This window comes from Eretmochelys imbricata, chromosome 4 (genome assembly GCF_965152235.1).
Source record: "Eretmochelys imbricata isolate rEreImb1 chromosome 4, rEreImb1.hap1, whole genome shotgun sequence".
NCBI lineage: Eukaryota > Metazoa > Chordata > Testudines > Cheloniidae > Eretmochelys > Eretmochelys imbricata.
The window spans coordinates 145,932,642-145,955,707 of NC_135575.1; the positions used below are offsets into that span (position 1 = coordinate 145,932,642).

Consider the following 23,066-nt stretch of genomic DNA (forward strand, 5'->3'; position numbering starts at 1 on the left):
TGCTGCTGCTGGCTGGGCTGTTTCTTCCTGTCCCTGGGCCCTGCAGCAGGGAGCTCCCAGCGTGGCATTCTGGGAACCAGCAGCTCCATGCTCTTCCCCAATTCCTGGAATTCCCTGCGCCAGGGAGCAGCCAGCTGGGCCCAGGGCAGGGAAATGCTGCCAGCAGGAGAGCAGCTGTATGGCTGGGCTGGGGCTCTGGGCTGCCCTGCCATGTGGCTGCTTTAACGTATGAAAGGAGCTCAGTGCTGGGTGGGGAGGCAGCTCTGAAGTACGGCGGCTCGCTCCCAGACTGAGGAAAAACAGCCCAGCATAGAGGCCTCCTTTCACAGCCAGTCCTGGCCCCTCCCGTGGAATTTGTTCTACACCAAACCCCAGCCAGGGAGGAGGGGCACTTGCTTGCGGGGGGAAAGAGCTGTGGTAGCAGCCATGCCAGGGCTCTTTCCAAAGCCAGGAGCCAGCACCTTCCCCCAGCCCAGCCCGGGCAGCTCCCCATGCAGTTGCTTATGTTGCCCTCACCTCTCCTGTGTGAGTGATCTCCACTAGTCTCACCTGGCTTCCTCCTCAGTCCAGCTTCAGTGGTGGCACCTGGGCTACCCACCTTGGGGCCCTGCTCTCCTAGCCCAACCAACTTGCCTCTGATTCTTGCTGGCCCTGGGCCTCTGCAGTGGCACCTGCTACTACCTCTCAGGCTTCCTGCCCTGATCATGCCCATTTGGGACATGGGTGCCTAGGCCTGGGTGCAGGATGCTGGGCCATGCACACCAGATGCCCTGCCCAGGTGAGTTCTGGTGCCTTGGGGTCCAGGTGCTGGGCTGCCATGCGCCTGCATCTCATGGCCCTGAGGCTCAGCCTGCCTGCAGTCCTGCTGCAGCAAGGCCAGGCTGGGCCATTGCCTCAGTGGTGCATGAGGGGCCCAGTGACAGCTGTGAGCTGGCCCCAGTGCCTCCTTGCAGGCTGGGCCCAGCCAGCAACAGCCCCATGCATTTGGGGGCACAGGGCTGGCTCCAGGCCCCAGCTGCTCCTGCTGACACGCCTTGTCCAGGGGCAGGGTTCAGCAGTTCTGGGGCTGCCAAGCCGTGTCTGGTGGGGCCACAGGCAAACTGCTGGAGCCAGGGGCTTGTGTTGGAACCATTTTGGGCATTGGCCCAGGGCAGTTTGTCCCCAGGCACACCATTTTCTCCTTCCGTCACCCCCCGCAAGCTCTGCAGTCTGCCCCCTCCTGTCGCACCAACAAACCCCACGCCCTGGGGCCAGGCCCAGCTCTGCCCCCCAGCCTGGGCTTCCTTTATCTCCTAGCAGCTGACCCCCCACATCCCAGCTTGCAGGCAGAGGTCCCCTGCAGCTGCCTCTTTCAGTGGCTTCAGCCATGCTCAAGCCCTCAGGGCATTGGCCCTCCTGGGGTTTGCCTCAGGTTCATTGGGTGGCATTACCGCACCCTTTGCAGGAGCAGCTGCCCAGCCTGTGGCCCAGGGAGCACTGGGCTCCCCCTCCTGAGGCTTCCCCTGTCAGGGACAGGGCAAAGCCATTCTGCCCTTCACTGCTGGTGCCGGGGCTGGCATGTGCACTGCAGCTGAGCCCCCATCCCCATGTTCTCCATGCGGATACCTACCCTTGCTGGGAGCTGTGGGCATGAGCAGCAGGCCTGTGCTGCCCTGGTTTGTCTCAGGGCCAGGCTCTCCCCTTGGCCAGGCAGGAAGCCCCTGCCTGTAGCTTAGGAAAAACCAGCCAGTAGCACTCAGGGAAACAGACCGTCACTTTTATACAGAAAATAAAATGACAACTAAGAAATGGGGGCATCCCTGCCACAGTCGGGGAAGCAGGGCCCAGGGCTGCCTGACATGGTTTAGCTCTTCAAGTACATAGACAAGCTACTGTACAGAGAAAGGCGTGACAGGGCCCAGACCCGGCCAGCCCTGCAGGTGGCATAGGCTTAGGGACGCTGTGTAAGGTGCCTGGAGCCGTTGCTTGCTCCTCCATGAGGTTCCTGTGTCGGCCGGGCAGGAGAACGGCTTGGGGCTGTGGGTGCTGGTCAAGGCCAGTGGGGCGGAGGGGCAGGATGAGCATGGCAGCGGTGGGAGGAGAGGATGGGGGGCAAGAGCTGGAGGCACCAGATGGCCACCCACACACTTCTCCAACCCTCCCAGGGAGAGGAAGCTGCTAGATTTGGCCCCGGCTCTAACCCTGCCCTGCTTGGTGTCATGCTGCACCTCAGCCCCACAAGGAGGTGGGGAAGCCCCCATACTGCCCGGTGGTAGAAGTCCACAGTTCTCCCTGAGCAGGGCTGGGTGCCATGGGGCGCAGTGCCCAGCGCCTACCTCCTATCAGGCCCTGCACGGCCAGACAAGAACTTGGTGGCCACCTCAGCCCAAGAAAATCCTGCCCAAGATTCAGAGACACCCGAGGACTCCCCGGCCAGGCCGGGACAGAGGCTGCACCTGGCATGGAGCAGCTGCTGCTGGGCACAGATTCTCACACCGCGGAGCCCCGCAAGCCAGCCGGGGACGTGACGCTGCCAGCCCGGGACAAACTGCTTCCTCCTCGGAGCACCCGGCATGTGGGGGAGCGGTGGGGGAGATGGCCGTCTCCGGGGGGCGTGGGAGGGGACAGCGGGTCACTATACAATCTGGTTGTTGAGCTGTCCTGGGTACTGTTCAAACCGCTTGTTGGCCTCTTCGCTGAAGGCGTCACCTGAAGTACGAGGTGAGATGTAGGCGCCAGTGAGGGAAGACACCCCCAGCAGCCCCCTGCCCCAGCCCAGCCCCCAAAGCCAATCCCACCTACCCATCTCCCCGCCCCTAGCACCACCCTGCCACAGTGCTGCCCTGCCACCAATGCCCCCTCCCCGCCACCCGCGGTCCCCATCACCCCCTCAAAACCTACTTCACAGCGCTGCCCAGCCCCCGTAGCTAATGCCACCTCCCCAAAACCTACTCCACGCTGCCCTCCGCACCAGCCTGCCCTGCACCCAGTGCCACCTCCCCTCCCACCCATCTCCCTGCCCCATACCCCCAGCCAGTGGGCCCCCCAGTCCCCACCATCCCCAAACCTATCCCACCACCATGCCCTCAACACCCCCCTCTTCCCATTCTCCCAAACCTACCCCTCACCGCCCTCAGCACCAGCCTGCCCTGCACCTACTGCTAATGTCACCTCCCCTCCCCCCAAACCTACCCCCCACATCACCCGAGGTGCCCAACACTGGTGCCTCCCCGCCTGCCTGCACCACCCCCACCGCTTTCTGCTGCCCTGCCCCCCGTTGTGCCGGGTGAGGCTGCCCCCTTTCTCCCAGGGCTCTGGCGCGGCCCCGCACCGATGTGGCAGTTGTGCACCCAGATGCGATGCCCGTCGTATTTGCAGTTGCACTTCATGGCGTTGTTGGTGAAGTCGCTCTCGGCCACCTCGTAGTTGGGGTTAATCACCACCTGCCAAGGGCACCAACCTGGGGCTGAGGGACTGCCTGGCCGCCACACCCGTGTCCCTTCCTCCATCTCCCCCGGCCAGGGCTCCATGTACCCCTGTGTCCCTCTCTGGCTAGAACAGCAGCCGCCCCAGTTCTTGCCCCATGCTGAGGTTTTGTTAGCCAGGATTTTAAATACGTGATTAAGCAGCTGGCAATTTAAATCCTAATTCCCTACGATGTGTGTCCCTCCCCCCCCGCACACGCACACACACATTCAGCAGCTGGCCCAGCTTTACACAAAGCTCCTGGCCTGAGAAAGCTCTATCTGGTACACACCCAGCAGCACAGGGCACTGGGCCCACATTCCCCACAGGGCCCGGCTCTGCACAGCCTCACCCCTGAGTACAGAATCCAGCTCCAGGCCTCTGGGCTGCTAGCCACGCCCTGGGGATCCCTCCCTAAGAAACACCTCTCTGACTGCTACATCACCAGGACACTGACCCTGGCAGCCCAAGGTGGGGAGAGTGGGAGACAGAACCGTCCTGGAGGCCATCCCTGGACTGTGGAACTCACTGCCACATGAGCAGAGCCCATGGCCCCATCGTGCCACAAACTAAATGCAACCTCAGCTCTAGGACAGCACCTACCAATAAACTCATCCCTCCAAGACTGGCCTGTCCCAGCCCAGACGCCACCCCTTCCCTCCCGCCAGGTGCACACCCGACCCCACTCAGGCACACAGCCACTCCACGCGACCACACACACACACTGCACTCACACACGCTCTGGAAAGCAAGCTCTGACGGGCTAGGAAGCAGGAGGCAGAGAAGAGCGGGCAGCAGCTGGGGCTCCGGGTACCCGGCAGCTGCCCACACACACATGGGGAGGGCGCAGCAGCCTCTGCCCCACGTACCTGCAGGATGTAGTTGCCGGGCCGGACATCGGTGATGTCGATCCACTGGCAGTCGATGTCGTGCCTGTACAGGTCCCAGCAGCCCACGGTGATGCCCTGCTCTCCGAAGTTAGCACATTCATATCGCTTGGCCACGTCTGGAACGGGGGGTGAGGTCACTTACCCTGGCCCTCCCTCCGCCGCACAGCGAGCCCAGCCCGAGACAGGCAGCAGCTCCCCATGGGGCAGCCCCAGAGGAAGGAGAGATCAGTGGGCAGACACAGCCCCACCCCTGGGCTCTCCCCTCGCTTCCAGCACGACTCTTGGCAGTGCCAAGACGCTGCACCCACCTTCCTGGCACTCTGTGTCCTCGAGGCAGAAGCTGGCCTTGTGGCCCTCGGCCACCTTGCTGCCGTTGGGGGTCAGGAGGTCGTAGTGGGTGAAGATGTCCATGCTGTGATAGTGCCTGGGAAGAGACACAGACCGAAGGCACTGCACTCACAGACACCCAGTGGGCGGGGTGAGAGACAGGGGGATCCCAGAGGTGTGCTGCAGCGGGGGTGAGGGGGGAGCCCAGAGACAGACACAGTGGGTGGGGTGCGAGCCGGGGGGAGGCCTGGGAGGGTGGAGGAGGGAGAACAGCCCAGAGATATGCATGAGGGCGGCATATTGGGAATATCCTGGGGACATGGCCCTGGGGAAGGGGCAGCCCGGAGAGAGGCATGGAGTGGGAGGGGAGGCAGGGCATGTATCTATCTGTCTGTCCCAGAGAGGCACTGGGAGGCAGCCCAGACACATACCCCCAGTGGGGCCCCAGTCATACCTCCAAGCACTTTCACATGCAGCCCTGCACAGAGCCCTGGCCCCGCTCCAGCACCTGCTGCAATTGCATTGTCATGCAGAACGAGAGGGGAGCAAGGAAAAGACCCCAGAATGGGCGATCACAGGGACCCTGGTCCCCCTACGTTAGTGCTCACAGCCCCACTATGTCTCCATGCGAGTTCTGTGCCGCTGGAGCCCACAGATCCCCCTCCCTCAGGGCTCCCATAACCTGCCCTACAGCAGCCTCCCCCAGGGTTCCCCCTCCCATCTCCAAGCCCAGCCTCCTCCCCACCCCCAGCCTTCTCCCATGGTCCTTCCCCTGAGAGCTCCCCTGCCAGGCTGGGAGACCCCCCCAGAGCGGGACTGAACTCCATGGAGCAAAGAGGAGACTGGCCATGGCTCGGACAGGATGACCTGGGCACTCAGCTACCCCTCAAGGCCTGGAGCCAGGACTTCCTGGGGCCGATGTTAGGTCAAAGGGTCATGCGGTGGCAAGGTGCTACCCCTCACTTCCACCTCCTTCAGTAACTGCAAGGCTCCCCCCCACCCCGACACACAGGCTGGCCCAGAGACTGAGCGTGGCGAGGTCCAGCCCGAGGACTGCCACTCCCACAGCCCCGCAGGACCTCACCCTGTGGCAGACAGGCAGTGACTAAGCAGTTGGCTAGCAGCCACGGGCAAGACACCAGCATGGCCCATTGACTCCCCAGAGCGCAGCACCCCACACCACCCTGGCCTCCCCCAGGCTCTACCCAGCCTCCTCCCCCCTCGGCCTCCCCTGGCCCTGGCCCAGCCTCCCCTGGGACCTCGGCCTCCCCTGGCCCCAGCCCAGCCTCCCCTGGGACCTTGGCCTCCATTGTTCCCATATAGGCCCAATTAAGGTTCCCTCCCAGCTTGGCCCTGACCCACGCCCCTGCACGCCTGCGCCATGGCGAGCCCCCCATTTACCTATGGCATTCGTGCCAGACCCAGGAGTGGCGCCCGGCCTTGGGGCGGAAGTCAGCACGGCCGTGGTTGTGGATCTGGGAGGAGAAGCGTAGCAGCCGGCGGTGCCCGTAGGGCCAGTTGGCATTGCGGGCGGTGCTGGAGAGGCAGTTCTCCTCCGCCGCACAGTACAGCATGTGCAGGGGCCGGTCCTCGATGTAGGCCGTCTCCTGGACCAGCGGGGCGTGCAGCAGCAGGTCCGAGGCAGCTGGGGGGACAGAGACCCGCTCAGTTCTGGGGGGCCGGAGGATGCGGGGGCGCCTGCTCCTTTCTGGAGGACACGGGGGGCCTGCTCAGTGTTGGGTGGGGGGACAGAGGAGGTCAAGGCCATATTTGGTTTAAGTGCAGGGATGATGATGAGGTCTGAGCCAATCAAAGCAGGGGGCCTGAGAGCAGCCAATCAGAGCACAGGGCCAGGGCTGAAAGGGTGGCTCAGAGCAGCAGTTCTTAAAAAGGGGATGCCACCAGGTAGCGCCCAGCTGTGCTAAACAAAGTTCAAAAGTTGCTGATCTGGTCTGGCAGGGGATGGAGCTGGCTGACGGGGAGACAGGGTCTTGCAACCTGCACCAGCAGGGGGCTGGTGAGTGCCCCAGTGGGCGGGAGAGTGGGTCTGGGGGCAGGCTGTGGGGAGGGTCTCTTGGAACTAGGGGTTTGCCCCAGGTTTTACGTTGGGTTCCACTCCTGGCCCCTCTTGTCAGGTCCTGGCTGCTGGCCCCCCGGGCGCTCCGCTCCTGGCCCGGTGCTGGGGGTGCCGGCTGCTGCCCAGCCCAGCACGGCAGCAGGATTTCGGTTCTGGCTGCCTGGCCGACGCTCAGGGCTCCATTCCTGGCCCCACGCTGGGCACAGGGGACTGTGGTTCTCAACCTGCAGCCCACGTAACGCATTGCGAGGCACAACCACTGGCTCAGAGGGATTGCTAGTAGCCGGGCCAGGGTGACGAGAGCTCCCGCCCCCCCCGCTCCAGCTCACTCTCGGAGCAGATGACCCCGGCGGCGAAGTGGGTGCCCATCTTCTTGCAGTTGAGGCTGTTGCCGTGGTGCTGGCAGTGGCTCAGCGCCATCTCGTGGCCAGCGCACCTCACGCCGCTCAGCACCATCTCCGTCACGTTGCTGGCGTCCCAGTACCACGTCTCCTGGGAGAGACGCCGGGCTGGTCAGAGACCCGTGTGCCCCCTGCCCCTCTGCACAGCAAGCCAGGCACCGAGCCCCGGGCGTGCCCCATTCCCACCCCACACTTGTGTGTGCCGTGTCCGTGCCATTCCCCCTCCCCACCCGCGGTGGGACCTGTGCGTACCTTCCTGCCTGCTTGGCACGGGCCCAAATGCCATCTGTGAGTTTAACCCCTCCAGAAGCTCCCAGAGACCAAGCCCCCAAGCATCCCTCCCCGCACTGCCTGGGCCCTGCGAGCAAGTCCTGAGCCGGTCCCAGTGGGCAAACCCCTGCTCCCCACACTCCCAGTGGAGCGGGCACTGGCCCTGAGGCCTGGACCCCTTCAGCACCTACCGTCACTGCATGCAAGGAGTAGCCCAGGCCGAGCTGGCGACATGCCACCATGGCTTCCTTGGTGGTCCAGCCCTCACTGCAGACCGTTCCCCACTTACTGCCTCGCTTCACCTCCACGCGGCCCTCGGTTGGGGTCCTTCCTCCTACTATGCGGATCTGTGAAGAAGCCCTATGGGCCGTGAGCATGCAGCCCCGCCCCACAGCCAGCCAGCCCTGTGAACCCAGCATGCTGTCCTCGTCCTGCCACGGAGGAGTCCTGGGCCCTGCGTGACGCGGTTAGCCAAGCCAGCACTAACACCTACTTGTAAGCCATGGTTAGCGAATCCCAGGCCCAGCTGGCGACAAGCCACCATGGCCTCCAGGGTTCCCCAGCCATCGCCACAGATCAGGCCCCAGGCGGGGCGCCCATTGCTCCCAGTGCCCAGCGCCACCTCAACCCGCCCCTCGAAGCGGCTCCGGCCCCCGCTCAGGCGAATCTGCAGAGAGAAGGTGACAAGGCCTGGTTAGCGGGGGAGCCATGGGAGGGGCAGGTGGCAGGGCCCAGCTGGGTCCCTGAGGGCTCCACTTGCAGAGCTACAGGTGCCCCACGTCCCCCAGCAGCCTCCCACATAGAAATGAGCTGGCTCTTCCCATGGGGTTGGGGCCTGAACTGGCGCTGGGGAAGGGGCCATTGGGGCAGCCCCTACAGCCTGAACCTTGTATCTCAGAGCAGGTGCAGCCTGGGCAGCACCCAGTCCTGTCTGCCCAGGGAGTGCCCTTGCAGAGCTGGCCTGGGGAGCCAATCCTGCCACCCCAGCCCTGATCCCCCTGCAGCCCAGACGGCCCCTCCCATCTGCTGTTTTGATTTGCAGTCACTTCATCTCCAGGGGGCACCATGTGCCCAAGCTGCCCCTCCCAATCCACCACTGGCCAGTGCGGCAGAACCAGGGCAGAGCTCACGCCACGTGACTCCAGCCCTGTCCAGCTGCCGTGCAGGCGCCGATATCCTCGTCCAGGCTCGTGCTGGGGGCCTGGAGATGGGGAGTGAAATCAGCAGAGACCCGCAGCACATGCAGCTCCTTGTTCAAGGGGAACAAGGTGGGAGCGTGCCGAGGGGGGAGCTGTGTGCCCCCAGCTTCCTCGGTGCCCAGGCCCCATGAGCACGCAGGGAGCATGCAGTGCAAAGCAGCAGTATCCTGACGGGGGCTCAGGACTCCCCTCTCCGTGGGCGGGTGCTCCTCTCCTCCCCAGACCTGGGGTAGCACTGCGGGGTGCCACGCCCAGGGGCAGAGAAACAACTCCAGTGCAGGCTGTGAATCGAACAGACCCTGGGCGTGTGAGACACCTCCCATCATCACAGCCCCTGGCCAGCACCAACCCATATGGGAGAGAGACGCCTGGCGGCAGGGGCACCAGGACACTACTGAGACCCATGGAATGGGGAAGCAACCCACAGGGGAGCAGAGGAAATGGAACAGGGACTGCGCTGAGGGTCCCCTCCCACCCCCGACTGCTCCACAAAGTGCCCAGCGGTGAGCGTATGACCAGTCCTCCCACATCCCAGCCTGGGTATCGTCTCCCTTCAGCCTCACCAGCTGGCACCTAGGATGGGACCAGCAAGAACCATGGCAGCACTGGGGTCTCTGCCATATGTTCTGGGTGGTAAAACCTAGCTGGCATGTGCCCCCCATCCCCTCGCAGGGGCTACCCCAGCTGGCACATGACACACACACACCCCGAGCAGGGGGCTACCCCAGTGTCTCGTGGGTTGCCCGTGAAAAGCGTTACCATGCCGGGTTTCCCTGTGGGCAGTCAGACAGCGCTGTGCACGTGCAGGGTTCCCATTTGGGTCCCATGGCTCCACACCACTGCAGTAACGCCTGGCTCTAGTCAGCACGAGCACCCTGTTTGTTGGGGGGCGGCAATGCCCACTTTACCTGTGTCTCAGAGGTGGCATACAAATGGTGTCAGGGCCACCTTTCCTGCCCCCTCCATGCCCAGGAGCTCTCAGTGTGACGTGGAACATGAGGGGAGAACTGCTGGAGAGGGCTGGGACCTGTGAGCCCTGCCAGGAGAGATGGCCCCCACTCTGCTAGCAGATGGGCAGGGACCTGGGGCTCTGGCAGAGCAGCAGATCCTGGGCTCCCCACGCTCAGTGAGCCTCTAAGCCAGGCCCCTCCCCACAGCCCTGGGGGGCTGCCCCCCTGCACAGGGTGCGGTGCTGACCATGGTCTCGTAGCCCATGTAGGGGATGTTGCAGCGGACCCCGGCATCCTCGGAGTGCTTGCAGTCCTCCGCCGTGATGTTCTTATAAGGGCAGCTCCATAGCGACTTCTCCGAGCCTGTGCACTGCACCTCGTTCATGTGGATGGGACCCATCCCTGCCAGGGAGCAGAGGGGCCAGGGTGATGGGGAGGCAGGCAGACAGTGCCCCAGGAAATCCCCATACCTACCCTAGTCCTAGGAGCACTCCTCGCCCCAACCCTCCCTCCTGTTGGACACATATCGGGGTCTCCTCAGACCTGATCAGTTCCTATGGGGCTGGCGTCAGGCATTTCGCTGGCCTTGCAGGGGCTGGGCTCTCCCTTGGAGGCTGAATTTCTCCCAGCCCTTGCAGCTTGCCTGGCTGGAGTCCCCTTGGAGAGGCTGGCAGAGAAAGGGCAGGGGCAGGGCGCGAGGGCACCCAGACTGCAGAGCGCTCACTGAGAGCTGAAGCTGCTCAGCACCAGGCTCACCCCAATGCGGGGAGAGCCCCCTCGAGCCAGGTTCTCTCCCCTGCAGAGCAACAGGCTCAGGGGCTCAAACAAGCGCCCAGAGGGCAGACATGTCCACATTCATGCCCTGATGGGCTCCCCGGCATGCTCTGACATGCTCCCACATATGCACAGGGCTGCCCCAGACCTTCTCCCCTCACCACCCAGCTCACCTTGGCCCATGCGTGCTCCTGTCAGAGCCTCCTTGGCACTGCCGAACCCCAGCTCACGGCACACCACGCTGGCTGTCAGCAGGTTCCAGCGGTCATCGCAGACGGTGCCCCACTCGCTGTTCTTCAGCACCTCTACCCGGCCTTCCCCGGCCTTGGCTCCGCCCTTCAGCCGGACGCGCTGCTGCGAGAGCGTGGTAGACATGTCACGGGACAGCTGACGCTCTTGCCCTCTGCCAGGCCCAGAACCAAGGGGCACCTTAGGGCTCCTGCTGCCCCCACCAGGCCCTGGGAGATAGGCTGCCCCAGCCCAGTGACTGACACTGGGTGCCCCCCATTCCAGCTGCTGGCATCACTGCCTGATACCCAGTGGGTGGAGCAAAACAATCCGCGTGCCCCATGCTGAACCCACGGAGAGCACTTACCTGGCCCTGCTGCTGCCCCTGCTTCTTCTTCTTCGGGGCACTGCCCGTGGTGAAGAGGGGCCCTGGTTTGCAGCTCACCACTGCAGGCATCCCGCCCTTGCAAGCCGCAGTGGCGTTGCCCTTGTAGAATTCAAAGGGGCACATGGAGATGTGTACCTCGTTCCCTGTGCAGGCCACCGAGTGAAGCCGGTAGCTGAGCTGCTGCCGTTCCAGGTACAACCTGCCAGGCAGAGAGCAGAGCGTGAGTGCCTGGCATGGGAGGGGCAGTGGGGTGCCAGGCGCCGAGCCCAGCTCAGAGACTCTCACCATCCATGACCCTAACGCCAATCAGCAGGGAAGAGAGAGACTGTCACTCCATGGCCCAGCCCCTTGCAGCACGCCCCCCCACAGCCCCGGCCAGCGAGGCCCACACTCCTTCTTCACCAGGGAACCCCAGAGCAGGCCACAGGCCTTTGGACTCTGGGACCCTTTGGTGCTGGGCACCCATTTACCTCTTGGGGCCCCCAAAGTCCTCCCTGTGCTTGTGTTTGGGGCGAGCTTTGGAGACCAGCCTGGAAAACAGAAAACAACAGTCAAGGAGTTCGGAGGCCAGGCCTGCAACCAACGTCCTGCCCTGGCTCTGCCTGCCAACGCCAGCCAGGTGGAACGGGGCTGCCCAGCTGCCTCCAGGGCCCTGGCCAGATCCAGACCTGTGGGCACCAGAGCCACCTGGACAGGGCCCAGGGGCCACCCATTCCACCAGGCCTCAGGCAGGGCTCACAGCAGGAGGGCAGCTGCTGCCAGCGATAGCTTCTCCCACCTCATGGCTAGAAACCAGTCACCCACTGGAGTGACTTCATTTCCCACCTGACGGCCCATGACAGGCGTGACGCAGCCATGTCCTGTGTCACGCCAGCCACCACATCCCACAGGCAAACACATGCTCCCTGGAATGCAGCATGCATGGCGGCTGGTGCCCTATGGCCATGACATGCATGCTGCATGCTCCCCACCCAGGCGACCCCTGGGGATGAGCGCCCTGCACTGCTCGCAACCTCACCCTCTCCCGTGTAATCCCACAGACAGGCAGGGGCTGGCTGGCAGGCAGGTGCCCTGGGCGGGGACCTAGCTGCAGGGGGCCAGGCAGGTTTACAGGCTGTCTCCCCCAAGGCACTGTGCCTAGCCCTGCCAGGAGCCCCACTCCTCCTGATGCAGCATCAGCCTGCCCCAGCATAGTTGAAGTGCCCGGCGTGTCTGGGTCGGGAAGGAAAGCTGGAATTCAGACTCTACTGCTCGCTCCTGCGCTGGCCGTAATTCAACACCCTTGCTGTAACAGGCAGCATCGCTGTCACCACCCGTGCAAACACTGCCCCAAACCCTGGTCTCCAGTCTGTCCTGTGCTACACCTCTATCCCGTCCAGTGTATCCCCCTCAGTGCACCCAGCCAGCCATCCCCACATGTATTTCTCCATCCATTCCTGTATGCACCCTGCCACCCACCCCTCCCCCTATGTAACCATGCATCCATTCCCCCTAGGTACACCTCCATCCCCTCATGCACTCCACCCCATCCTCCTCCCCCTCTAGGCCCCCTCTGCTCCACCTCATCACTGGCAGGGTTCTGCTGCCGACCTGGAGCTAGGGCGGGTATGGAAAGAGGCCAAAAGCAGCGGATTGAGGATGGTCCCCCGCAATACGGGAGCACTGGCAGGTGAGAACTTGTCTCAAGCCCCTGCTCCTTCATACCTCCAGGCAATGCCAACGGGCTGGGCAGGGCCCCAAAGGGAGTACAGCCACCAGCCCAACCGACAGAGACCTGGGCAGCCCCATGCACTCCCCAGTCCCCTTCTCTAGCGGGGAGAACAACAGAGAGTTCAGTGCGTGCCCAGCTCCTCTCTGGTCCCTCAACTGCCCCCAGGGCCTCCAGGACCTGAGCTCTGACCTGGAACAATGCAGGGTAGCTCTGGCCGCAGAGCAGTTGCTAACCTTGGCTTCTGTCCCTCAGCCAATGCTGGGAAGGGTCAGACCAGACCCAGATCTCAGGGCAGGGACTGCCACTGTGTGCGTACAGCATAAGAACAGCCAGACTGGCTCAGACCAAGGGTCCATCCAGCCCAGTGTCCTGTCTTCCAACCGTGGCCAATGCCAGGTGCCCCAGAGGGAATGAACAGAGCAGGTAATCAACAAGTGATCCATCCCCTGTCACCCATTCCCAGCTGATAGCCATTGATGGACCTGTCCTCCATGAACCTATCTAGTTCTTTTTGAACCCTGTTATAGTCTTGGCCTTCACAACATCCTCTGGGAAAAAAGTTCCACAGGGTGACTGTGCCTTGTGTGAAGAAATACTTCCTTTTGTGTGTTTCACACCTGCTGCCTATTAATTTCATTCGCTGACCCCTAGTTCTTCTGTTATGAGAAGGAGTAAATAACACTTCCTTATCTACTTTCTCCACACCCTCTATCATGGTCCCCCTTAGTTGTCTCTTTTCCGAAATAAAAAGTCCCAGTCTTATTAATTTCTCCTCATATGGAAGCTGTTCCATACCATCATTTTTGTTGCCCTTTTCTGAACCTTTTCCAATTCCAACATATACTTTTTGAGATGGGGCGACCATGTCTGCAGGCAGTATTCAAGATGTGGGCGTACCATGGATTTATAGAGAGGCAACATGATATTTTCTGTCTTATTATCGATCCCTTTCTTGATGTTTCCCAACATTCAGTTCACTTTTTTGACTGCTGCTGCACATTGTGGATAGTTCTCTGAAATCATTCACTCAACAACTCCAAGATCTCTTTCTTGAGTGATAACAGCTAATTTAGACCCCATGATTGTGTATGTATAGTTGGGATTATGCTTTCCAATGGGCATCACTTTGCAATTATCAACATTATATTTCATCTGCCATTTTGTTGCCCAGTCACCCAGTTTTGAAAGATCCTTTTGTAGCTCTTCGCAGTCTGCCTGGGACGTAACTATCTTGAGAGTTTTGTATCATCTGCAAATTTTGCCACCTCACTGTTTACCCCTTTTTCCAGACTGTTTATTAATATGTTAAATAGGCCTGGGCCCAATACAGATCCCTGGGGGACACCGCTATTTACCTCTCTCCATTCTGAAAACTGAACATTTATTCCTACCCATTGTTTCCTATCTTTTAACCAGTTACCAATCCATGAGAGAACCTTCCCTCTTATTCCATGACTGCTTATTTTGCTTAAGAACCTTTGGTGAGGGACCTTGTCAAAGGCTTTCTAAAAATCTAAATACACTATATCCACTGGATCTCCTTTGTCCGCATGCTTGTTCTCAAAGAATTCTAGTAGATTGGTGAGGCATGATTTCCCTTTACAAAAACCATGTTAACTCTTCCCCAATAAATTATGTTCATCTGTGTGTCTGACAATTTTGTTCTTTATGATAGTTTCAACCAATTTGCCCAGTACTGAAGCAAGGCTTACTGGCCTGTAGTTGCCAGGGTCACCTCTGGAGCCCTTTTTAAAAATTGGCGTCATATTAGCTGTCCTCCAGTCATTTGGTACAGAAGCTGATTTAAATGTTAGGTTACAAACAACACTTAGTAGTTCTGCAATTTCACATTTGAGTTCCTTCAAAATTCTAGGGTGAATACCATCTGGTCCTGGCAACTTATTTCTGTTTAATTTAACAATTTGTTCCAAAACCTCCTCTAATGACACCTCAATCTGGGACAGTTCCTCAGATTTGTGACCTAAAAAGAATGGCTCAGGTTTGGGAATCTCCCTCACATCCTCAGCTGTGAAGACCAATGGAAAGAATTAATTTAGTTTCTCCACAATGGCCTTATCGTCTTTGAGTGCTCTTTTAGCATCTCGATCGTCCAGTGGCCCCACTGGTTGTTTGGCAGCTTCCTGCTTCTGATGAACTTACATGTTTTTTTGCTATTACTTTTGGAGTCTCTGGGTAGCTGTTCTTCAAATTGTTTTTTGGCCTTCCTACTTGTATTTTTATACTTCACTTGCCAGAGTTTATGCTCCCTTCTATTTTCCTCACTAGGATTTAACTTCCACTGTTTAAAGGATGCCTTCTTGCCTCTGACTGCTTCTTTTATTTTGTTGTTTAGCCACGGTGGCACTTTTTCGTTCTCTATGTTTTTTAATTTGGGGTATACGTTTAAATTGAGCTTCTATTATGGTGTCTTTAGGAAGTTTCCATGCAGCTTGCAGGGATTTCACTGTTGGTGCCGTACTTTTAATTTCTGTTTAAGTAACTTCCTCATTTTTGTGTAGTCCCCCTTCCTGAAATTAAATGCTACCATGTTGGGCTGCTCCCACTACAGTCTCCAGGCCCTGCTGCCACAGACGAGTCCGCCAGGTCCATGGCTTAGGTGCAGGCATAATCGGGTGGGGAGCAGGGGGACTCACAGCCAGCTCAGCTGCCCCACTGGCATTTTCTTCAGAAAATGGCCCATGTCCACCAGCCCTTCCGTCCACCTCCAGGAGAGAGAGCTCCGCTCCAGGGCCCTGGGCTGACCTTGATGGCCACTGAACCCACTGCTGGGGGGAGGGGTGGTGACGACCAACAGTCCCATCTCTGTGGCAATGGCACCGATATAGGGATCCCCAGCGTGTCCCCCTGAGAATGGTGCCCCTGCCAGCTGGTGGTGGGCATGGCGCTCCCAGTCCAGGGACCAGATCAGACCCCACCTGGGCACAGCCCCCTCCCTGCCCAGCCCTTTGAAGGGCTGGCGTGAGGACCCTATGCAATGCTAGGCCCTGGAGAAAGAGCCATTTCTCTTGGAGGACACAGAACTCAAGCAGAAGCCCCAGCTCCATGCAGGGGTGGGTCAGACCCCGACCAGGCCTCACATCCCATCCATGGCCAAATGAACCTCACCCACTGAAATGCAAAGGCCCCGCAGGAGCTGTGCAGTGAGAGGCTCAGCCCGCCTGCCTAAGACAGCCTTTGAGTCCCAGGGTGAAGTTCATGGCTCCAGCTGGATTCCCAGGGCCCAGCCCAGAATCCAGCCCTGATGGCAGAAGAGACTGGCCAAGGCAGGGGCAGCTTCTACCATCCAGAGGGACTCGGCAGCCCCAGACCTGCTGGGGAGACTCGGCCCCAGGATGTGGACCTGGCCCTACCCTGTTACCTTGCACCCAGCCCTGGGCTCCGGCTCTTTATCTTGGTTGCTCGCTTTAATGGCCTGTAGAAAGGAAATGGTGACCCGCCAGTCAGAGGATGGTGAGGGGCTGGCAGATGCCCAGGGCTACAGCCCACAAGACTTGCAGCTCCCTGGGAGCCATGGCAGAGCCAGGCTGGGGCGGTCGGCCAGCGTGGGGCCTGGGAGGGCATGAGGAAGGCCACCGGCGCTCAGCTCGACGGTGCTGGATCCCTGCAGGGCTGGGTACCTACAGCCTCCTGGACCAGACCCAGCCTCTCTCTGCCCAGGCTCCCGGCTAGGTCTGAGCACCTCGGGCCACCCAGGCACCACGAGGGCTGGGCAGACACTTCCGGAGACAAGGGCTGGGCCAGGCTGGATGTGGCTGGCAATATGGGAGCACTCCAGGGCTCGCCGGATGCAGGCATGGACCCAGGGTCGGTGCCCCAAAAGCTGGGAATTTGTAACAAGGCCCATGCAGGGTCCGTGCCCTCGCCCTGTGTCTGAGCCATCAGGTTCCACCTCCGCGTCCCACCCAACTGACCAGCTTAGTCACACGGTATACGGTGCCCTCATAGTCACCTGACTCCAGCAGCTGGGGATTTAGGAAAAACACCAAACATCGTGAGAGTCACAACAGAATCATGAGAGTTGGTGGCACTGACCCAGCCATCACCAGGGCTGCCCCACCATGGGGCCCCCAAGCCTTACCCAGCTCCCCGTGCCTTGCCCCTGCTCCCTCAGGGCTGCCCCGCCATGCCTCCCACCCCCCACGGCCCTGTCCCAGCTCCCCTCCCCAGCCCCACAGGACTACCCCTCCTTGGCACCCATGCAGGTCCCACCGGGTAGTGCCAGGCCCACCCCATCGGTGTGGCTCTCCTCGAGCCCCCTCACTCACTTGTAGAAGTTCCTGTTGACCTTCTTCTCGGCTGGGAAGCCCATCATCCCGCAGACCACGCGGCTGTTCTTGTGGTTCCAGCCCTCGTCGCAGATCTGTGCCCAGCCCTCCTTGTAGCGCACCTCCACCACGCCCTCTGTCACCGGCAGCCGCTTCCTGGCGCCAGAGACCACAGGCCGCAGCCTGAGCTCCTCCACCTGGTTCTGCTCGGCCTGGCAGGGGAGAGCCCGGTCAGGGTTGCTGAGCTCCACCGGACAGGTCCCAACACCCGGCCCAGTGCCAGCTTCTCCAGCCCACCTGGTCCAGCACCAGCCTGCCCAGCCATCCCACCCCCGAGCCAGCCTGGCCAGCACCGGCCTGCCTGGCACACCTAGCCCCACGCCAGCCTGCCCCGCCTGTCTAGCACCAGCATGCCCAGCCCTCCCGGCACCAGCCTGCCCGGCTCACCCAGCCTACCCAGCCCTCCAAGCCTGCCCCGCCCCAGCTCCAGCCCCGCGCCAACTTACCCACACCAACCTGCCCGGCCTGCCCAGCCCCAATGACGGGGACGCAGAGACCGCGCCAGGCTCAAGAGAACCCAGGAGATGGAGCCTGGGCAGGAGCGAGAGCTAGGTCAGGGCAGGGCAGCCCCAGTGTGTGGGACCCGGGGAGGGAGGTGGTAGCAGCCCCGCCGCGTGGGGCCCGGACCCCAGGGCTGCAGCTACTCACCTCGATGATGTTGGAGTCCACGTAGCCCGGGATGCGCTCGTCCTTGCAGATCACACCCGCATCCTCCTCGTGGCTGCAGTCACTGTTCCCCCAGCCTCGTGACCTGCAGTCCACGATGCTCTTCTCGCTGCCCCCGCAGTTCACGTTGTCCAGCCAGACCCGCCCTGCAGAAGCACCAGGCCAGGGAGGGGTCATGGGCAGGGCCGGGGCCAGGCTGGAGGGGGTGTATATAAGGTGTGGGGGTGTCTTTGGGGCATATGTGGCAGTGTGGGGCAGGGCAATGCAACTCAAAAAGAAGTCAGAAGAAATGTGAACCTCACCCCCCAAAAGGTGATTTCCCGGGGAGCTCCCAGGGATAGGGGTTGCAGCCTGGGGTTTCCCCACCTGCAAAAACTTCACATGCACCACCCCCCACCACTGCGTGTGCAAATCTACAGCAACACACACCCAGCCCCACTGCACAAGCACACAGCCCCCAGCCCACTGCGTGCAGACACGCACCCAGCTCCACTGCACACACACACAGCACACACAGCCTCACTGCACGCACATCCAACTGCACTACTCACACACAGCCCACAGCACGCACATAGACGTATACACACATACACACCTGTGCAGCCTGCCTGCACACACACAGCCCCAGCCACATTGTACACACATACACACACACACAGCCCCACTGCGCAGACACAGCACACAACCCCATCGCACACAGAACCCCCGTGCACACACACCAGCCCCACTGCATGCCCACACAGCTCCCTGCACACACACAGACCCACTGCACACATGCACACACACCCCAGCCCCACTGCATACACACTCCCCCATAAGCTCAGTGACACACACAGTCCCCCTGCGCACACACAGCCCCACCACGTGCACCCTCCCCACCCCCACACACGCTGGCCCTGGCAGTCTGGGCCATGCCAGCCACGCCCCTCACCAACGCCTTTGCCGTATTTGGCGCTGTGGGCCCAGCCTGTGGCGGCCACGAAGCCAAGGTGGCGGCATAGCACGTGGGCGTTGGCCAGCGTGAAGTCATCGTCGCAGATGGTGCCCCACTCCTCATTGTAGAAGACCTCGATGCGCCCCTCGTTGTGCTTGCGGGGGTACCCAGCCAGGCGGAACTTCAGCTTGGGGCCCTGGCTCTGCGCTGTGGGCGTGGGCCCGGTGCGCTGGGCAGCACCCACCCAGAGCCAGACGCTGCAGAGCAGGGCCAGCAACTCCTGCCATGCCCACGCACTGCTGCTCCTCATGGCTGAGACGGGCCTGAAAAAAAAAGGGGGGATGGGGTCAAATAGGCCCCCATGCTCGTGGACTGGGGCACAGCCCCACGGAACAGCAGAGACTCTGATGCCAGGAGTCAGTGGAGAGAGACCCAAGTGCCCTTGCCCACGCAGCTGGGGGAGGCGGGGTAAAGGGGAGCCCAGGCAGTGGGCTGAAGGCGGGGAGGAGCCCTGCAGTGGGGGTGAAGGGAGCCCATGCGGGAGGAACTACGTCTGTGGGTGGAGGCCCAGCACAGGGCGGAGGTTGTCTGGGTGATGTTCCCCTGCCCTTCCTCTCTGCCCTAACAGCTAAAGCCCCTGCCAGCCCTGCCCAGGCCCTCACTAGGTCCCTTCCCTGGTTCCCACCTCCCCCACTGCCCTGCCATGGCCGCTCACCCGCCCTGCCCGTCGCCAGCTGCCCTTTACCCTGCCGAGTGGCTGAATGTCACGTCCTCTATGAGTGTCCACCTGGCCCACACTGGGACCCAGCGTCCCGCCCTGCCAATAATGCCGGCTCCTCTCACCCCTGCAGCAGGCCCTGGGCCCTCCCCACGCCCATCCACTCTGCCCCTCAGCAGACAGGCCCCACATGGGGTCACAGAAACAATCCGGCCCCAGGCAGCTCCTTCTGCCCCCCTGCAGCGCCTAGGGTAGCCGGCCGGCCTTAGGGCACATCTGGACGTACAGCACTGCGCCGCCCAGGGAAGACCCTCTGTGCGACGGGAGAGCGCGCGTCTGTTGGCATAATAAAACCACCTCCGCGAGCGGCAGGAGCTACGGCGGCCGGCAGGAGAAGCTCTCCTGCCCGCACAGCACTGTGCATCCGGACGCTTCTGTCGATGGGACTTATGTGGCTGCGGGTGGGGAGGCGGTTGTTATTCACCCCTCAAGCGACAGGCGTTACTCCGACATAATCTGTAGCGTAGATATGGCCATAGGCTGTGCGCCCTGAGGCAGCGGCTCCTCCTTCTGGCACTGCCCCCTGGGGGCGCTTCGAACAACCCCGGTGCCCCACAGCCTGAGACCTGCCACCCAGCCTCAGTCCCAGCTGCAGCTCCACACTTGGCTGGAGAATTTCCTCAGTGACGCGGCCCCTGCAGAGCCTCCTGGCGGGTCAGCACCACCTCCTCCCACTCGCCGGTAGCTACCAGGCCTCTGAGCGTGCTGGGCACTCCCTGGGAACATGGAGAGACACAGTACCTGCCCTGGGAACCAGCCACTAAAGGCCCTGTCCCCAAGGCAGCTCCCCCTACTGCCAGCCAGGTCGCCATGGGGTTCCCCAACGTCGCTGTCTGCCAGGAAACTCCACAAATTCCTAAATGCAGGTAAGTGGTGCCACAACCCTGCCCACCATCCCGTGAGACCTCATCCAAGGTGCCCCATCCCCTCGAGCCTCACAGCCAACCCAGAGCCCCACCCAGACCCAGAGCGCCACTCGCCGCACTGCACTGTCCAGTCTGCCACCGGCTGCCCGGGAGGACATGGTGCCAGGCTGCTGCCAAGGCCCCCGATGGGTTCCCAACCTTCTGTCTGGGACCATCCGCCCCATCTCAGCCATGATGCCGCGGGCTGGTGCCTCCAAGCACCGTGGAGAGACGCTCCCAGCAGCCTGACCTGCTGCTGCAGCTGCCTCCCACTGGGCCCACGCTGCGAGGCTAGGCCAAGCCACTTCTCCTTGCTGGATACATGCCAGTCAGTGCCCAGCTACCCAGGGCCAGGTGGGGCAGCTGGTTTGGAACTGGCCTTTATTTCCTGCTTTTCTCTGCTTTCAAGCCACTAATCAATAGGAACGTTGCTGAGGTCAAACTGGGCTGGGTGCCTGCCTGCCACTTGGGCCCTAACATGCTTGAGGAAGCAGAGAAAGGGGCATGGAGGGGCCAGGGTGGCAGAGCCATGGAGAGGGCAGGGATCCTTGCCTAGGGCAGCACCAGGGCAGGGCGTATGAGCCCCAGTGGGCAGCACTGAGGGCACCTTGGATGCATAAACAGGAGACTATCACGTAGGAGAAGAGAAGTGATTTCCCCCTCTGTATCTGGCACTGGGGCGGCCGCTGCTGGACTCTTGTGCCCAGTTCTGGTGCCCACAATTGAAGAAGGCTGTTGACAAATTGGAGCGGCATCAGAGAAGAGCCACAACAATGACTAAAGGATTGGAAAGCCTGCCTTATAGTGACAGACTCAAGGAGCTCAATCTATTCAGCTCAACAAAGAGAAGGTTCAGGGTGACTTCATCAGTCTACAAATGCCTACGTGAGAAACAGAAATTTGATAATAGAGGGCTCTTCAGTCTAGCAAACAAAGATGTAACAATGCCCAGTCGCTGGAAGTTGATGCTAGAAAACCTCAATCTCTGTATAAGACAATTTTTTTAAAACAACGAAGGTAATGAATGATTGTAAGAACTTCTTGTGGGTCGTGGCGGATTCTCCATCCCTGGGACATTTTAAATCTCCGTTGGGTGGGGTTTTTAAAAGATCTGCTCTAGTTCAAACAGGAATTAATTTCGGGAAGTCCCATGTCCTGTGCTAGGAAGGAGGACAGACCAGATGACCACAGTGGATCCTTCTGGCCTTGCTATCTATGAACCAATGACTCTGTGAGATGGAGACGCCATCACTTCCCTTGGGAGTTTGTTCCAACGATTAATCACCCTCACTTCACAACTATCTTCCTAACTTCTAAGAGGAGTTTTGCTGGCTTCAGCTTCCAGACAATGGTTCTCGTTCCACCTTTCTTCACTGGCTTCAGCAGTCCTTTCCGTGCCCAGCATGTTCTCCCCATCAAGTCCTCACACCCTGTACTCACGTCACCTTGCAATCTTCCTTTTGCTAAGCTGAGTGGATTGAGCTCTTCTCTGCACCCTCTCGAGTTTTTCAACATCCTTTTTAAAAGGTGGGAACCAGAATGGGAGCTATATTCCAAGTACCTGCCTCACCACTGCCATATACAGAGGGAAACTCACCTTGGTGCTCCTACTCATGACTCCCCTGTCATACATCCAAGCATCACATTAGCCCTTTCACCCACAGTATTGCACCGGGAGCTCATATTGCTTTGCTTGTCCACTATGGCCCCTGTATGAATCAGGTTTGTTTGACGAAAGCTATGTACCCACAAAACTAGGCTGAGTGGCATTAATTATATTCCTATGCTTTAATTTTTCATTATCTAACTGAATCTTGTATCTGCTTTTCCATTATTTTGCCCAGGACTGATATCAGGCTAACCAGCCTATAGTTCTTGGGTCATCCTGTCTGCCTTTACTGAACATTTGCACAACATTAGCACTTTTCCTGACTCCTGGAATTTCCCCAGTATTCCATAATTTATTAAAAATTAACATCACCTGGTCAGAGATCACCTCAGCCAATTCTTTTAGGACTCTTGCATGCAAGTTATCCAGGCCTGCTGATTTTAAAATGTTTATCCTTACATTCAACTTGATGGCATTTCATCATTTGGATATTATACAATAACTTCAGAAGGCAGCATCTGATCAATACAAGAATCCTATTGATTTTGATGACAAGTAGGAAAACCAGAAGGTGAAAATTGGGGGGACACAGAGCCCCGGTATGTGATCAGCAGAGCCGGCAGCTTCAGCCACCTGTGTAATTGTCTGCAGATCAAGGAACCAGTTGATGGCACCATCGACACCTCCCAGCATAACCACCACCCAGTCAGCTCTGCCCACGCCCCAACGCAGTGTACCGTGTTAGAGAGAAATTGAATAAAAAGGAGGAAAGTTAGGGATGGCAGAGAGCCCCTGGAATGGGAGGGAGAGGAAATAGGGGATGCAGAGCCCCGGCACAGGGGAGGAGAGGGGTCCCTGGCACTGGGCAGTTGTTTCTGAGCATAGTACAGGCATGAGGGGCACAGGGCACACTGAATGGCAGACTCTGATCAGACGGGACATGGCTGGTTCCCAAAACCTCAATGGCCAGATTGGGTTTGCAAGAACAGAACCAAACCCAGCTGGGAGATTGTTTGTGGGCAGGCAGCAGGAAAAAGCTTTGCAGAGCTGGCCAGGTCACAGTCCACCCCCATGGAAGGCATCTGCCCCTTCACCAGGTCAGATCATCACTGCATCTCGCTGACCCCGCAGGATCAGGACTAAAAACGCCATCATTCACCTGCAGCTTG

General features: G+C 60.1%; 1 protein-coding gene across 1 annotated transcript in view; it reads right to left on the minus strand.

The window, feature by feature from the left end:
* Positions 1 to 2,614: 2,614 nt before the first annotated feature.
* Positions 2,615 to 23,066, minus strand: part of LOXL3 (lysyl oxidase like 3) — a 28,221-nt gene continuing 7,769 nt past the window's right edge. Inside the window, 15 exon segments of the mRNA XM_077814736.1 lie at positions 2,615 to 2,688; positions 3,311 to 3,422; positions 4,314 to 4,450; positions 4,643 to 4,758; positions 6,063 to 6,306; positions 7,068 to 7,230; positions 7,601 to 7,756; positions 7,903 to 8,076; positions 9,806 to 9,960; positions 10,506 to 10,686; positions 10,928 to 11,147; positions 11,419 to 11,478; positions 16,946 to 17,157; positions 17,654 to 17,817; positions 18,603 to 18,928. Coding sequence (XP_077670862.1) covers positions 2,615 to 2,688; positions 3,311 to 3,422; positions 4,314 to 4,450; positions 4,643 to 4,758; positions 6,063 to 6,306; positions 7,068 to 7,230; positions 7,601 to 7,756; positions 7,903 to 8,076; positions 9,806 to 9,960; positions 10,506 to 10,686; positions 10,928 to 11,147; positions 11,419 to 11,478; positions 16,946 to 17,157; positions 17,654 to 17,817; positions 18,603 to 18,928 — 2,494 coding nt within the window.